The sequence below is a fragment of the Lepus europaeus genome, chromosome 18 (assembly GCF_033115175.1).
Source record: "Lepus europaeus isolate LE1 chromosome 18, mLepTim1.pri, whole genome shotgun sequence".
NCBI classification, from domain to species: Eukaryota; Metazoa; Chordata; class Mammalia; order Lagomorpha; family Leporidae; genus Lepus; species Lepus europaeus.
Window position 1 is genome coordinate 56381290 of NC_084844.1, and position 15274 is coordinate 56396563.

At 47.2% G+C, this 15274-nt stretch overlaps 1 protein-coding gene across 5 annotated transcripts in view; it reads left to right on the forward strand.

The window, feature by feature from the left end:
- Positions 1-15274, forward strand: part of ARHGAP44 (Rho GTPase activating protein 44) — a 180501-nt gene that overhangs the window by 99822 nt on the left and 65405 nt on the right. For 4 of the 5 annotated variants that reach the window (XM_062175507.1, XM_062175511.1, XM_062175509.1 and 1 more), the window contains exons 5-6: positions 1857-1968; positions 5468-5544. In XM_062175507.1, the coding sequence (XP_062031491.1) occupies positions 1857-1968; positions 5468-5544 (189 nt within the window). Of the gene's footprint in view, positions 1-1856; positions 1969-5467; positions 5545-15274 lie in introns of those variants that run through there. The other variant, XM_062175512.1, reaches the window with a different exon arrangement.

A 15274-nucleotide genomic window follows, 5' to 3' on the forward strand; every position in this document is an offset into this window, starting at 1 on the left:
GTGAGGAGTGGGAGGTGGAGGAGTTGGGGAACTCCCTTGAAAATGTATGTCCTGCTTTTAAGTACATACTGGGGAGGCAGAGAGTTGGGTTGGCTGGTTTGTTTTTATATTTGCTTCTTCTCAAATTTCCTTGCCAAAGTGGCATATTTGAGCCTGGTGTTACCCTTCATGATAAAGAAATATAAATAACCATTGAATTAAAAAAAATAGCAATATGATCATGGTTAATTTGGAGAGGGAGTTAAAGTGAAATTAAAGTAGTAGACTGTAATAACACAAAGTACTATTTTTTTTTAAGAAAAAAGGATTTATTTATTTATTTGAAAGGCAGAGATAGGAGGAGAGTGAACGAGAGGGAGAGAGAGGGAGAAAGAGAAAGAGAGATCGATCTTCCATCTGTTGGTTCACTCCCCAAGTGGCAGCAACAGCCTGAGCTGGGCTGATCTGAAGCTAGGAGCCAGGAACTTCTTTCAGGCTTCCCATGCAGGTGCAGGGGTCCAAGCATTTGGGCTGTCCTCTGCTGTTTCCCAAGTGAATTAGGGAGCTGGATTGAAAGTGGAGCAGCCAGGACTCAAACTGGCTCCCATATGGGATGCCGACACTGCAGGCAGAGGCTTAACCTTCTATGCTACAGCACTGGCCCCACAAAGCACTATTTTAAACTGCTGTATTGCTTGTCTGGAAGATAAAAATATTATATTTGAATTTAATGTCAAGTGTACATGTTAGAAAAGTAACTAATGAGAAGAATGGAAATTGAATGTATACCTTACAAACTAGAAGAATGAAATACACAAAAGAAAAACAGAATTAAAAAAAAATAGAAGGGGACAAAAGAGCAAAAGCATAAGCTAAGGAAAAGCATAATAAATAGAAAACAAAAAAACAAAGGAGATAGAAATAGTTCACGTTTATCGGCAGTCCAAAGGGCTGTAAATGGAATAAATTCAGCTATTCTCAATGAATAAACAAGAACCCTGTTGTGCAGTATTTCTAAGAGACATGCCAAACATATAATGACACAGCAAGGCTGGAAGTGAAGACAGGAGACTGAACACACGTCTGAGTTTGTTCCCTTTCGAAATCCACTAAATTACAGTAATGAGTCCCCCTCCCCCTTAAAAGATAGAGATTCACAATCACGGGAAAAACAGGGGAGAAATGGTGCTGGCAACATGATTCCTGTGAGGTGTGAAATCGGAAGCGCTTGGGGACAGACGTCGCAGTCCCTGACAGCTGAGCCCACGCCAGAAGCCAGATGTGCAGAGATCAGCGTAGTGTGCTCCCTGAATGCTGGCGGTGCTCAGCAGTCGCTGTGCCTGGCAGCCTGGGGATAGCCGGTCTTCGGGGGTGGAGTGGGTGATGAAAGCAATGAACGTGGACTGAGAGCTCAGCAAAGACCGCTGGGATCACAGCAACCCTGCTGTTATCCACACCTCTAGGGGGTACTCGTTCCTTCTGCTGTCTTCTGAGTTCTATTCTCTAGAAGGCAGGAAGCAGACTCTGGAAGGGGGACTTGGGGCCCAGAGGGGTAAGCCCTCTCATCCCTCCTGCCTTACTCACGAGGCTCCGAGGGTTCTACCCGTTGGCACAAAAGGAAGGTTTTAAAGACCCGAGCACATCAGAGGGCAGCAGTTTTCTGAGGCCCGAAGGACATCTGTTTCTATGTGGAAAGAGCCCACTGAGCTCCTGATGGTTTCAGAGGTGAGAGCAGGTGGGGCAGCTCAGTCAGTGGGGCCGGGACCCACCTTCTTAACCCTGACGCGGCAGGGTTTGCTGAGCGAGAGGTGATGGAACTGGGAGCGAATTGTCGTCTCTGAGAGTGTGCAGTGTGTTTCTTCCCGCTTGGGCTACAGGAAGATGCTGAAGCTCTGCGGAGAGACGGAGGACAAGCTGGCGCAGGAGCTGATCCACTTCGAGTTGCAAGTAGAGAGAGATGTGATCGAGCCCCTATTTCTGTTGGCAGAGGTAAGAAGCGAGAATGAGGCCAGGACTCCGCGACTGTGGAAGTCTGGAAGAGCAATGCCCCCGTCAGTCTTTTTCCACCCCCTTTGTATTGTTTTCACTAAGTGCTCCCCTCATGCTTCTTGGTGCTGGTTTAACTTAAAAAAAAAAAAAAAGTATTTATTTATTTGAAAGGCAGAGCAACACAGAGGGAGAGACGGAGAGACAGATCTTCCATTTGCTGGTCACTCTCTAAATGGCTACAACAGCCAGGGTGGGAGCCTGGAGCTCCATCCATGTCTCCCATGTGGGTGGCAGGGACCAAAGTACTTGAGCCAGCATCTGCTGCATTCCCAAGCACATCAAGCAGGAAGTTGGATCAGAAACAGAGCAGCCAGCACTTGCGTTGGCTCTCCGGTAGGGGACGCCAACATTGCAAGCCATGGCTTGACCTGCTGTGCCACAACAGCGCCTCCCACCCCCAACACCCGCATTGATTCCCATCAGGGATTATTCCTGCCCTGCCACATAGTCAAGATACCCAAATACAGCAGTCTGTCCGCTCTTCTCGGTTGTCATTCCACTGGGTAAGATAGAGGGCAGACAGCATCACCTTCTTCCCCACCTAGTGTCTTCTGCCATTGCCCCTGCCTTCCTCCAGCCATCTCAAGTCTGCAGTGAAATGAAGAGCAGCCCCTCCCCTCCCAGGGAGCCTGGGGACCCATGCCCATTAGGGTCTGACGTCTTTTCCAGCTGGTGTTTGTACAAGTCCCTTCTCCTCAGGCCTCAGTGGGCACTAAATTAAACTGTTTTATTAAGAAGCAATCTTAATATCTATATGACAGTTTTGCTAGCTTCCACCTAGTGAGATTTCATTAAGGTCGACAGGAAGTGATGGGGCGGGGGGCTTTATTTGCCCTGGACCCTCATCCCCTCTCTGTTGCCTTTATTTTGACTGTATAAGAGCCAAGCAGCACCGTCACCTGGAACTCCCTGCAATGAAGGAAATACCCTCCATCTTCACGGTTTGCGGGCCACTGGTCTTATGTGGCTCTTGAGCATTTAAAATATGGGTAGTGAGATTCCAGAACTGAGTTTTTAATTTCACTTTGGTGTATTTAAATTTAGATTCGCATAGACTCATGTGGGTAGAGGCTGCTCTGCCGGGCAGTGGTGCCCTGGCCTGTGTCTGGCTTCTCAGCAACTCTCTACACGGCCTGGAGCCCTTTTCGGGGCAGATGGGTGGGTCACGCATTGCTGACAAGGCTAAAAGGCTTCCAGGAAAAACCATGGGTGCGGTGCTGTGACACAGGCTGGCTCTAGACTTCTTGGGCTCCTTCCTGTAGCAGGAGATCCCTAGCCAGGGGCACTCACGGACACGTCCCTGCTCTTCCTAAGAAGCTCCCAGACTCTGGCCAAAGCCTGACACAAAGCCAGGAGCAAGGCCGGCCTGCCCACTGAGACTCCTTGGCAAGGGCAACTCCCACAGATAAGCCAAGTGACTCCCAGCTTTGCCTGGGGGCCCCGAGGTGACTTTGCCAGGGCCTGCGACAGCGCCCCCTCCTGCTGGAAGCTGTGACCCTCAGTCCGCCTCTCACCCCTGCTCGGCAGAGTGCGTGGAAAGTGCTTCGCAGGGCGTGGAGTCTTCCTCACATCCAAAGCACAGCCCGAGATGACTGTCATTCAATTTACGACCAATTCTCCTTTTTAATTCTCCCATCCTGCCCTAGTTTCACTGGGCCTGCGACCAAAATCCTGCCCTGGAATTTACTGAAGTCATTTTTAGAAAGAAAAATATAAAAAGAGCATCCGCATACAACCAACATGGAAGAGCTTCTGGCTGAGAAAAGGCAGCGTGGCACCGTTGATTCATTGTTTACTCTGGAGACGTCGGACTGTCTTTCCATAAATCCAAAGTCTGCATCCTACACTCCTAGTAGCTTCTCAGGTCTCCCGAGGCCGCTGCTCCTCCTGCGGCCGCTGTCTGATCTGAAGTAGGTCTGCGGGTCAGACTTGACTGCATGGCTCACTTCATTTCTTCCCGTGTGTGAGCCTTGTGGGAGTGGAGAGAGATTGGGTTGAGCCCCTGGTTTTTTTTTTTTTTTTTTTTTTTTGCTGGCTGAGGTAAGGGCAGGAGAAGGGGCAGGCCCAGGTGAACAGGGCAGCCCAGGACCTCTGGGAAGGTCTGGGTTGATGAAGGGCCTGGCAGGTGTCCAGCGAAGAGCGAGAAAGCAGAGTGCCGCTCAGGAAAAGGAGCCAGAATTTCATCTGCATTTGCTCAGAGAGTACAAAGTTTTATCTGTGCAAGAAGACTAAGTTCTGGGGGCCCAATGTACAGTATGGTGTGACTGTTGTTAACATGTTATATTGTATGTTTGATACTTGAGGGGCCAGCATTGTGGTGCAGCAGGTTCAGCTGCTGCCTGCAATGCCAGTATCTCATATTGGATCATTGGTTCAAGTCCCAGCTTCTCTACATATGATCTGGCTCGTTGCTAATGCAACTGGGAGAGCAGCAAAAGGTGGCCCAAGTGTTGGGCTCCTGCTATTCACATGGGAGACCAGAATGGAGTTCCTGGCTCCTGGCTTCAGTCAGTCTAGCCCAGCCCCAGCCATTGTGACCATTTGGGGAATGAACCAGCAGGTGGAAGATCTCTCCTCCATACCCTCTCCCCTTTTCATTCTGTCACACTGCCTTTCAAACAGATAAATAAATCTTCAAAAAAAAAAAAAAATGGGGCCAGTGTTGTGGCGTAGAGGGTAAAGCCACCACCTGCGACACTAGCATCCTGTGTGGGTTCTGATTCATGATCTGGCTGCTCCAAATCCCATCCAGTTCCTTGCTAATGCTCCTGGGAAAGCTGAAAACGACAACCCAAGTACTTGGGCTCTTGCACCCATGTGGGAGTCCCAGAAAAAGTTCCTGGTTCTTGGACTCTGGCTTCTGACTGGCCCAGCCCCAGTCCCAGCACCAGCCATTGTGGCCATTTGGAGAGTGACCCAGTGAGTAGAAGACATCTCTCTCTTTCTCTCTCTCCTTCTCTCCCTCCCTCTCCTTCTCTCTCCCTCCCTCTCTCTTTCTCTCCCCCCCCCCTCTTTCTCTCTCCCTTCCCCCCACGCTTCCCCTCCCTCCCTGTCTCTGTAACTCTGCCTTTCAAATAAATAAAATAAATCTTTAAAAAAAGAAAAGATTTGCTAAGAGGCTAAATCTTAAATGTTCTTACTTTCCTATTCACACAAACACATATACACATACAGAGGAAGAAAATGGTAACTGTGAGATGATGGGTTAGTAATTCTTTCACAGTGTAAACATACCAAAACATCAAATTGTATACCTAAAATATACACAATTTCTGCAGTCAATATTTATACCTTGAAGAAGTAAATTGGTGGTGGGGCAGGGAAAGGTGGATGAATCTGAAAATAAGGATTGGGAAACCTCTAGCCAAGTTGTCATAGTTCTTAAAGAACTTGCACTGAGCTTCAACTTGACCATGTGCCTTGACTCCTGTAACCACAGGTGGAAATCCCAAATATTCAAAAGCAGCGGAAACATTTAGCCAAGCTGGTGCTGGACATGGACTCTTCACGAACCAGGTAGAGTTTCTCAGCTTTCCTTTTTGCTTCTTTGAAGGAACAGAGATCTTATGTGGGAGTGAGGGTAGAGGTTTGTGTGGAGTGTGGCATTTTCATTCTCTGAGGTTTTCTTAGCATCTACCATGTGTCAGGCCCTGGAAGTAAATATACCTAGCCAGGGATACATGGCCTCTGCTTGCATGGTGACTGCAGTTGAGTTAGAGATGGACACTGGGCAAGTGAACAGACGAGACAACTTTAGGCAGCCATATAAGTCATATAATGAAAATAACACCAGGTTGTTTTAGAAGAGAATGATGAAGAAACAGAACAGTAGTATCACATAGAGTGAGGGAAAGCTTTCTTGGATGGTGTCACTTGATTGGAGACTTAAACAGTGTGAAAGATGTAGCCATACAAAGATCTAGTGCCAGCTGTCTATAGAAGAGAGAACAGCAGGTGCAAAGGCCCTGAGGTGGGAATAAGCCTGTGTATTCAGGGTACAGAAAGGCCAGCGTGGCTGAAGTGTAAGGAACAAAGAGGAGAAAAGCCAGAGATGAGGACCAAGAAGCAAGCTGGATGACAAGGCATGTCTGTAGTGAGGAGAGAATTTCTAATTTTGTGAACATTTTTGCTGTTTCCTGAAAGTGATGGTTGTAACTATCTCCTTTCTGGAGCCATTTTCCAAACCCGAGAGCCTCGTGAGAGAAGTAAGGTTCCCCAGGGTTCATCTGCATACGTCTCTGCACCCACCAGGAAACTCCTGGTGTAGCAGGCATCAGAGGGCACAAGAGGGCACAATGTACGGCGTCACAAGGGACCGTGCAGGAGTCTCCCTCTTTTTCACAGTGGGAGGGGTGTGTGAGTGCAAGTTGAAGGAATGCAGCGTCTTGAATATTAACATGGAATGAACTGTTTGGTTCTACTTATGTCCTTTGTGGGTCAGGTTTAATGATCTCCACATCTTGTTTCAATTTGCTTGAATAAATAATAAAAAAAATGTCCATGGGCAGAGAGATGCAGAACAAAGATGTCTGCAATAGGAGTCAGAAGTCAAGCACCACGCTCCGTATGAGCTGTTGTCTGGTCCTGCGACTTTGGTCAAGTCACTTAATCTCCCAGAGCATCCACATCCTCAACTATGCCCAGATGCAGACGTTGTGGGTGAACCTGAGGAGGCCGTTTTGAGTATCAGATGGGTTTGTATGTGTCACCCCACTTCCCAAGAGCTTTACAAAAGGAAACTGATACCATAACTAGGTGGTGCACCTGAATTTAGCATCTCAGCCAATGAAAGGTATGGGGCAGTCCCCCAACACCAGAAATATAGTGGGTTAAATAAGCAAAGAAGTAAGGATCTGTTTAGTTAACTTTGTGTTTTCCAAACCTCAGTTCACTTGAATAAATTTGTTTTAAAGATTTATTTATTTATTTGAAAGGCAGAGTTACAGATAGGCAGAGACAGAGGGAGAGAGAGAAAAAGAGGTCTTCCATTTGCTGGTTCAATTCTCAGCTGGCCGCAACGGCTGGAGCTGCACTGATCTGAAGCCAGGAAACAAGATTCTCTTCTAGGTCTCCCACATGGGTGCTGGGGCCCAAGCACTTGGGCCCTCTTCCACTGCTTCTCCAGGCCATAGCAGAGAGCTGGATTGGAAATGGAGCAGCTGAGACTCGAACTGGTGCCCATATAGGATGCCGGCACTGCGGGCAGTGGCTTTTATCTGCTACACCACAGTGCTGGCCCCCACCTGAATGATTTTTGACATCTGCAGCCATGCACACCTTTTGAAAAAGCTGGCCACTTTTTCAAAATAAATCATTTGTAAAAGTAATCTTATAGCGCTATCACAAATTGGAAACCAGTGTGCCCTTTCCTAAAATATTAGATAAGTGTCCTAGTGAACGGACGAAAGCAAAGCCCATATTATTAAACTTCAGTTTCCACTGGATATGGAAGTCTGTCAACCTGAAACTCACCTCCGTTTATTAAACAGGAGGGTGAGGAGGCATTGGAGAGCTGTTACAATTATTCAGAGGCTATGTGGTTAGTGTACTTTGGAGGACCAGATAACAGAATGAATGGGGAGTGTTGATCTGCTATGATTACTGTGTCCTTGGCACCAGGTACAATTGCATCTGCGCCCTTGCTTTGGGAGCCATACAAGATTGCTGAAGAAATGCTGATTGCCCCGTTGTTAGGATGAGGTGCATATCATGCCCCTGGGTGTGTGGAGATTTCCTTCTCTGGGAACCTGTGCCTCAGCTCTGATGCCTTCTGTTTGCTTCCTTGAGGAAAACCCAACTTTGCAGCACAGAACTGCAGGGGAGAGGGCCGAACGCTAACATCAAAGCATGTCATTACCGTCTCCACCCCCATAGTTTTGCTTCATCGTCCTCTTATAAGAGAGTTGCTGCTGGGGCATAGCCATGGTCTCTCTTGTCTAGCGTTGCCTTTAATGATGACATCAAGTGGTGTGAACGTTGTGAAAGCTCTGAGGAGTATGTTAGGGACCTGTCGTCTGTGATTTTAACACTTTTTCCTTTCTTCAGCCTTTCTTCTCTTGTACAGTGGGTATAATTAGGAAATCTCTACCTTTTCCCATCAGAATTTCTGTGCTTATAAAAGCTTCAACTTGGATCCTTTCCAACCCTTGTGATTTCAGACTGAAAACGTCCTTTTTGGTTATCCTCATATCAGCTGATCCATCTTCTCCATCACAGTTCTGGCTTTTCTTAGCCCAGTTGGTGCAGTAGTAGGCTCACAGGTGAGGATTTGTTTTTCCAGGGATTTTTGTCATGATGGTCCAATCCTCCTCCCTCCCAAGACAGACCCTTCAGGTCTCTGCTGTAGCAGCCATGGTGGAGGCTCTAACCCAGGGCCTCAAGTTAAGGGTTCTGCATCATTTTAGCTTCTGGGCTATAGTACAAACGGGACATTGCTAGCAAAGTGGTACTCTTTCCTCCCCCTTTACTCTCCGACTGGCCGTGTCCAGCCTGAGTTTGCCTGTCTAATGGGACCCAGCTGAAAGCTGCAAGGAGAGGCCAGCTCCTAACTTTTGGCCGTCTGCCCCGGCTCCTCACCCTTACTCCATGTGAGATCTGTGTCCTGAGATCCCGCAGTGAGAGCAGGACAAAATGCTCCTCTTCCAGAAACATTGGGTACTCAGAGCCCCCCACCCCTACCCGCCTTATACTGTGTCTGGGTGAAGCCAGTTGCACACCCAGGCCCTCCTCCTTGCAGCTTCCTGCTTGGTGATGAGCAGAGCTTGCTTTCGTCCTGTCTGTCCTTCATGAACTCCACTGTTCAGAAGTGAAGCGGCATATTCCACAGACAGGCAGGATCATAGATCATCAGCACGTCTTGATCAGTAGTTTCTGGACTGGGTCTTTGAATTCTACCGCACCTCTGGCAGATAACACCCGATGCACCTGGTTTACTTAGAGTATAATGGGGTCTCAGTGTGTACTTTTGTCCCTACTTGAGTAGATCCAGCGTGTCTGCTTCAAGCGTCAACCATATGGACCTTAATATCCTCAGAGAAAACAGATGTTCTGAAAATGAATAAAATATTATAGAGGAAATAAATCGAGGTAAACTCAAGGAAGCATTTATGCTGAATTAAAGATTGTGAATGTTACAGAAATTCTTTTTCTGTGATAGGCTTAGTTTGGCAGTGGTGAAAGAAGGAACCCCTCTTCCCAAAGTCAGACTCGTGTTTTCCTGGGCACGTACCTCCAGGCTAACCCCACAGAGGACACATTCTATTTGTGCTAAACAACTGCCGCTGGGTGCTACATCTTAATTACACCTCGCCAAATTCGTGTGTTGATGCCGCAGTCTCCAATGTGACTGGTTTTGGAGATAACAATCTTTAGAAGGTAGTTGAGATCAAATGAGATCATAAGGGTGGGACCCTCACTCCATAGAGTGATCTCTGTCTCTCTGCAAATTCAGAGGAAAGGCCACATGAGGGCACAGGACATGGCAGCCATCCGCAGGCCAGCAGGCGACGTCTCACCAGCAAGAACGTGAACCTGGTGCATCCTGGATCCTGGAGTCCAGACCTGAGAGAACAGAAGCTTCAGTCATTAAGCCCCCTGGTCTGTGGTGTATGGTGTTCAGGAAGTCTGAGCACACGTCCTTTGGAACTGAGTGAACTAGGGTGAGACAGGAGAGTTTTGTGGAAGACCTTGGGCAGCACAGGGAATGAAAGAAGAGGTGGAAAACCATAAATGGAATTTCAGAGCCACGGCGATTTTGAGTACCTCCCAGACCAGCTGCAGGGTCCTTCCTCATCTCCTACCTCTGCTTTTCTTACATGCAGGTCTGTTCCCCATCGATACTTTTTCTTCCTGTTCTCTGGATGTCCCTGGGACTCCTGTGTCCCTGGTATGAGCTTCCTAACAGTACAGAATAGGTTCCACTTGTCTGGCCTTTGCTGTGTGCCCAACAACCTTGCCCTGTCAGTTGGCAGAGGTGGTCAGGGGTGAGCATGGTTTGGCCTGCATCAGTGGCTCTCGCTTGGGTCACTCACTGCCAAGGTCATGCCAAAAAAAAAAAAACAGCTCCCTTTTGGACCACACTAGACCAAGTGTGGAAGCCAGAACTCAGAAAATGGAGGCTGCCAATGCCAGAGGAGAGAAGACCAGACAGATCAAACCGTGCCAGCTAAAGAAACTTCCTGTTTGCCTTCCAAAAGTTCTTCTGGACTTCCTGTTGCCTGAGGGAGTTACACTGGCCTTCTTGACCCGCTCCCTGAAATTCCAAAGCCTTATTTCTCACCCTTCTCTCCCATCCGGGCCTCATTAAAACTTGTGTCCTGTCTTCATGTCCCCGGGGTCCTGCCCGCAGAGCTCTCTTTCCCTAGAGAATGACGGTGGCATTTCAGCTGCTTTGGTGGGAAGAAGTCATCTGTCTGCCTTCTTGGACAGCGTCCAGTATCCCTGTGCCTTCTGCGAGGGGGCCGCCCACCCTTGAGTTTATGTGTAGAGCGGATGGCTGAGGAGGCCGTCATACCTTCAGATTCCTTGATTCACATCACTTCTCCAAGCCTGGGCAAATGCTTCTACATTTCCTTTGCTATTTTATTATTCAGTTTCCCAAAGGGACCATTTTGGGGATGGGGGGGGTCATCTTATCGTCAGTGTTTTATAACTTCAAAACATATTGCTTATGTGTTACAAATATAATTTCCTATAGGGAGAGAAAAAGGTGTGTGTTTATAAAATTCAAGGATATTGACTAAGGTACAGAATTTGGAAAAAGAATTAGAAGGACATAGGGAAAGAAGAGAGAGATAACTTGGGGAAAATGTTTTCATTTTAACGTACACATTCGGTATAATTTGAGTTTTCAAAAAGTGGAATTCAGATTTCCAAAGCCATAAAAATCAGTTTAGTGTCGGTAGTCACTGTATGTGTATTTTTTTTAGCACCTGGTTGATTTTTTTTAGCGTATTCGTTAGTTGCTTTTCCTTCATGAGGCAGCATGAGTCAGATGATGGTTGTAATTTGATTTCATAGTTTACCCTGAAGTTATGCATTCATCGTCTGATCTGCAAATTGTGGCTGTGGCATTTCATATTTTATTTGTGAACAAATAACGCAGATCTTTAATACTTTGCTTAAGATGGTTTAACTTTGGAGGGTTTTTTTTTTCATTCTTTACTTTTTATTTTTTATTTCTTTCTCTCTCTTTTTTTTTAACTAAATTTTAGCTCCCACATGTAAGGGAGAACATGTGGTATTTGTCTTCCTGTATATGGCTTATTTCACTCAGTATGATGTTGGAGGTATTGATTCATTTATTTATTTGAAAGGCAGAGTTACAGAGAGGGAGAGACATGGAGAATGAGAGATATTCCATCTGTTGGTTTATTCCCCAAATGGCCACACGCCTGGGGCTAGGCCAGGCTGCAGCCAGGAGCCTAGAACTCCATCTGCATCTCCCGCATGGGTGGCAGGGATCCAAGCCCTTGAGCCATCATCTGCTGCTTTCCCAGGCACATTCGGTGGGAACTGGCTCGGAAATGGAGCAGCAGCCAAGATTCCAACTGACACTCATATGGGATGCCATGGTTGCAGGCTGTGTCTTAACCTGCTGTACTACAGTGCTGGCCCCAATGTGGCAGATGTTAATCACCTGTAGCATTTAGGTAGTGCAAAACTTTCTAGGAATTATCCAGCAAGTCTTAATAATCCTTAACTGTTAACTTATTTCAGCTTAGATTTCAAAATATCTTTGGGTAGAATATTTCTTTTCTAATTTGCCCTAAATAATAATAATAATTTATTGTTATCATTATTTTCATTTAGGCCTTAATTTGTGTTCTAGTATACAATGAAATTGTTTTCTTTTTTTTCTTTTTTTTTGGGGGGTGGGGACAGGTAGAGTTATAGACAGTGAGAGAAAGACAAAGGGAAAGATCTTCCTTCCATTGGTTCACTGCCCAAATGGCCGCTACGGCTGGTGCTGCGCTGACCCAAAGCTAGGAGCCAGGTGCCTCTTCCTGGTCTCCCATGCGGGTGCAGGGGCCCAAGCACTTGGGCCATCCTCCACTGCCCTCCTGGGGCCACAGCAGAGAGCTGGAGTGGAAGAGGAGCAACCAGGACTAGAACCCGGCGCCCATATGGGGTGCTGGCTCCACAGGCGGAGATTTAACCAAGTGAGCCATGGCGCCGGCCCTATTATTATTATTATTATTATTATTTAACTTAAGGAGGAGAGAGAGCATTTCCATCCTTTGGTTCACTCCTCCAAATGCCCATAAGCCAGGGAGCCGGGCACACAATGTGAGTCTCTGGGCCTGACTCCTTGAGCTGCTGCCTCCCAGGGAGGGCATTGGCAGGAAGCTGGAGGTGGGAGTCAGCAGCAGAGCTGGGTGTTGAATCCAGATCTCCCATGTGGGATGCAAGTGTCCTGATCTGCACCCTCACCTAGGCAAAGGCTTGCCCCTGCCCTGATGGAATCAAGAATCTCTCCCAGGGACGTGTGTCCGCCTGTGGAGCTTCACGCTAGTTTGATGTCTGTCCCATGGCCTTATTTATTTATTGACTGGTCATTTCTTTTTCTCAGAGAAAGGTTGTTTGTGAGGGGTAGGGGGAGGGAGAAGACAGGGGCAGCCATGGTAGCTGTGTGTGGCACTGGGGAAAAGTCACTCATGCAGAACCACAAGGGGTCAGCCCCCACGACCTGGTGGGGAGAACATTGAGGGGCTGGGCCATGGGTTGCCAGGCCACAGTCCTGAAAGCCGGCGTTGCCTAGAAACGCTTGTTGTGTTTTGGTTCTCAGCCCCGCCCACACAGCAGTGCTGGGATGCTTGGTGTCTCATGGGCTAGATACTTTCTTCTAGCCAACCAGGTGCAGCCTCGTGGTTGGGTGGCCTTGACTGCAGCTTAGACCATTTTCAGGGGCAGGTGGGAAGCAGCGTGTTCTTGGGCCACATTTCTAGTAAGAGGAAGGTCATGCAGGGGAAAAGCCGGGGAAAGCCCAGCAGCCGGTCTTAAGATCAGAGAGAGAGAGACGGGAAAGGCTTTGCAGTGATCTCCGAGAAACATATGAGGCATGGGAGTGTCTGATTGAACAGGAAGCTGTTGATTATCCACATGAACCACAACAGAAAGAGCTAGAAATGAAACTCCTCCAGGCAAGGCACAGCCAGAGAAGCTGTGGTCAGTCACTCACTGGGTATACTGGGAAGCCAGCAGTGTACCACCCACCATTGTTATCAGCTTCATGCAGTTATGGTACCCATTTTCTTCAGCTTTCCAGGTGATGGCATGGATGGTGGTGACATAATTTGATCATAGTAGGAAATAAGTAGATTGTAAAATGAGATTGTAAAACTTGAGTCTGATGTTTACTACTGGAAATATGTTGCTTAGACTTACAAAGTAGAAGGGGCTGGTGTTTTGGCACTACCAGCATCGCATATCAGTCCCAGATCAAGTCTCAGCTGCTTCATTTTCCCATCCAGCTCCCTGCTAATGTGCCTGGAAAAGCTGAGGATGATGGCCCAAATACTTTGGCCCCTTGCCACTCACTTGATACCAGATTGGAGTTCCAGGCTCCTAGCTTCAGCCTGACCCAGCCCCACTGTAGCAGCTATTTGAAGCATGAACCAGAGGATGCAAAACTCTTTCTCTCTCTCTTTTCTTCTGTCACTCTGCCTTTCAAATAAATAAACGTATCTTTAATAAAGTAGAACAGCTGACTTTGATGCAAATGCAATCTACATACTGCAAAATACCATCAAGGAACTTGAATAGAGGAGAAATCAGCAGAGTGATGAGCATCAACTTGAACTGTCAGTATTATGGAATGTTCATAACAGCAGTTGACAGAATTGAGCTGTAGTCATGGAGAGAATCTAAGCAACTAAGAAAGGAGTGAAGAATTAGAAAAAATGCTACAGCAAGGTGGCTCCGGAATGGGAGAGACTGATCTCTCTACGAGATGCAAAACCTGTTCAAGTGCTGCAAGCTGAAAAGGTAGAGTCTACAAAGCCATCGAAGTACTTGAGGATCGAATGCAAGGTCTGAACAAAAATTAACTTCTGGGCCGGCGCCATGGCTCAAGAGGCTAATCCTCCGCCTAGCGGCGCCGGCACACCGGGTTCTAGTCCCGGTTGGGGCGCCGGATTCTATCCTGGTTGCCCCTCTTCCAGACCAGCTCTCTGCTATGGCCCGGGAAGGCAGTGGAGGATGGCCCAAGTCTTTGGGCCCTGCACCTGCATGGGAGACCAGGAGAAGAACCTGGCTCCTGCCATTGGATCAGCGCAGTGCGCCAGCCGCAGCAGCCATTGGAGGGTGAACCAACGGCAAAAAGGAAGACCTTGCTCTCTGTCTCTCTCTCACTATCCACTCTGCCTGTCAAAAAAAAAAAAAAAAAATTAACTTCTGCAAAAAGTGAAAGGAATATTTTGAACAAGATCCAGAACTAATGAATGGGAAAACAAGACAAATTGAATGTGAATGTTTGAAACTAAAGTGTTATGATCTGAAGCAAAATGATCCTGTGAAAAAAATGGAAGAGGAAGTGTTCAAACTACAACAAGCATCGTCTGATGCTGAAAATGGAAAAATCACACTGAATCACCTAAACCAGACTAACAGTCTCACTGAAGACAATCTGACAACTAAAAAGTCCAACTTTTTGAAAAAGGGAATTTTTTTAAGATTTATTTTTGTTTGAAAGGCAGAACTACAGAGATAGGAGGAGACACACACACACACACAGATTTTTTATTTCTGGTTCACTCCCCAAATGGCCTCAATGGCCGGGGCTGGACCCCTGAAACCAGGAGCCCATAGCTTCTTCTGGTCTCCTACTTGAGTGCAGGGGCCCAAGGACTTAGGCCATCTTCTGCTCCTTACCCAGGCACATTAGAAGAGAGCTGGATCAGAAATAGAGCTTTTGGAGCTTGAACTAACACCCATATGGGATGCCAGCATTGCAGGCAGAGGCCTAACCTGCTACACCACAACACTAGCCCCTGAAAAAGAGAATTAATTATTGCACCAAGAAAAGGAAGAATTTCAACTATCACTTTTTTTTTTTTTATAAGGTTGTATTCCCTTAGTCTGTCTCTCTTTTTTAAAAGATTGGTTTATTTTGAAAGGTAGAGTTGTAGAGACAGGGAGAGAGAGAGAGAGAGAGATATCCTCCATCTACTGGTTCACTTCCCAAATGGTTGAAACGATTGGGGCTGGGCTGAACTAAAGCCAGGAGCCAGGAGCCAGGTCTCCCATG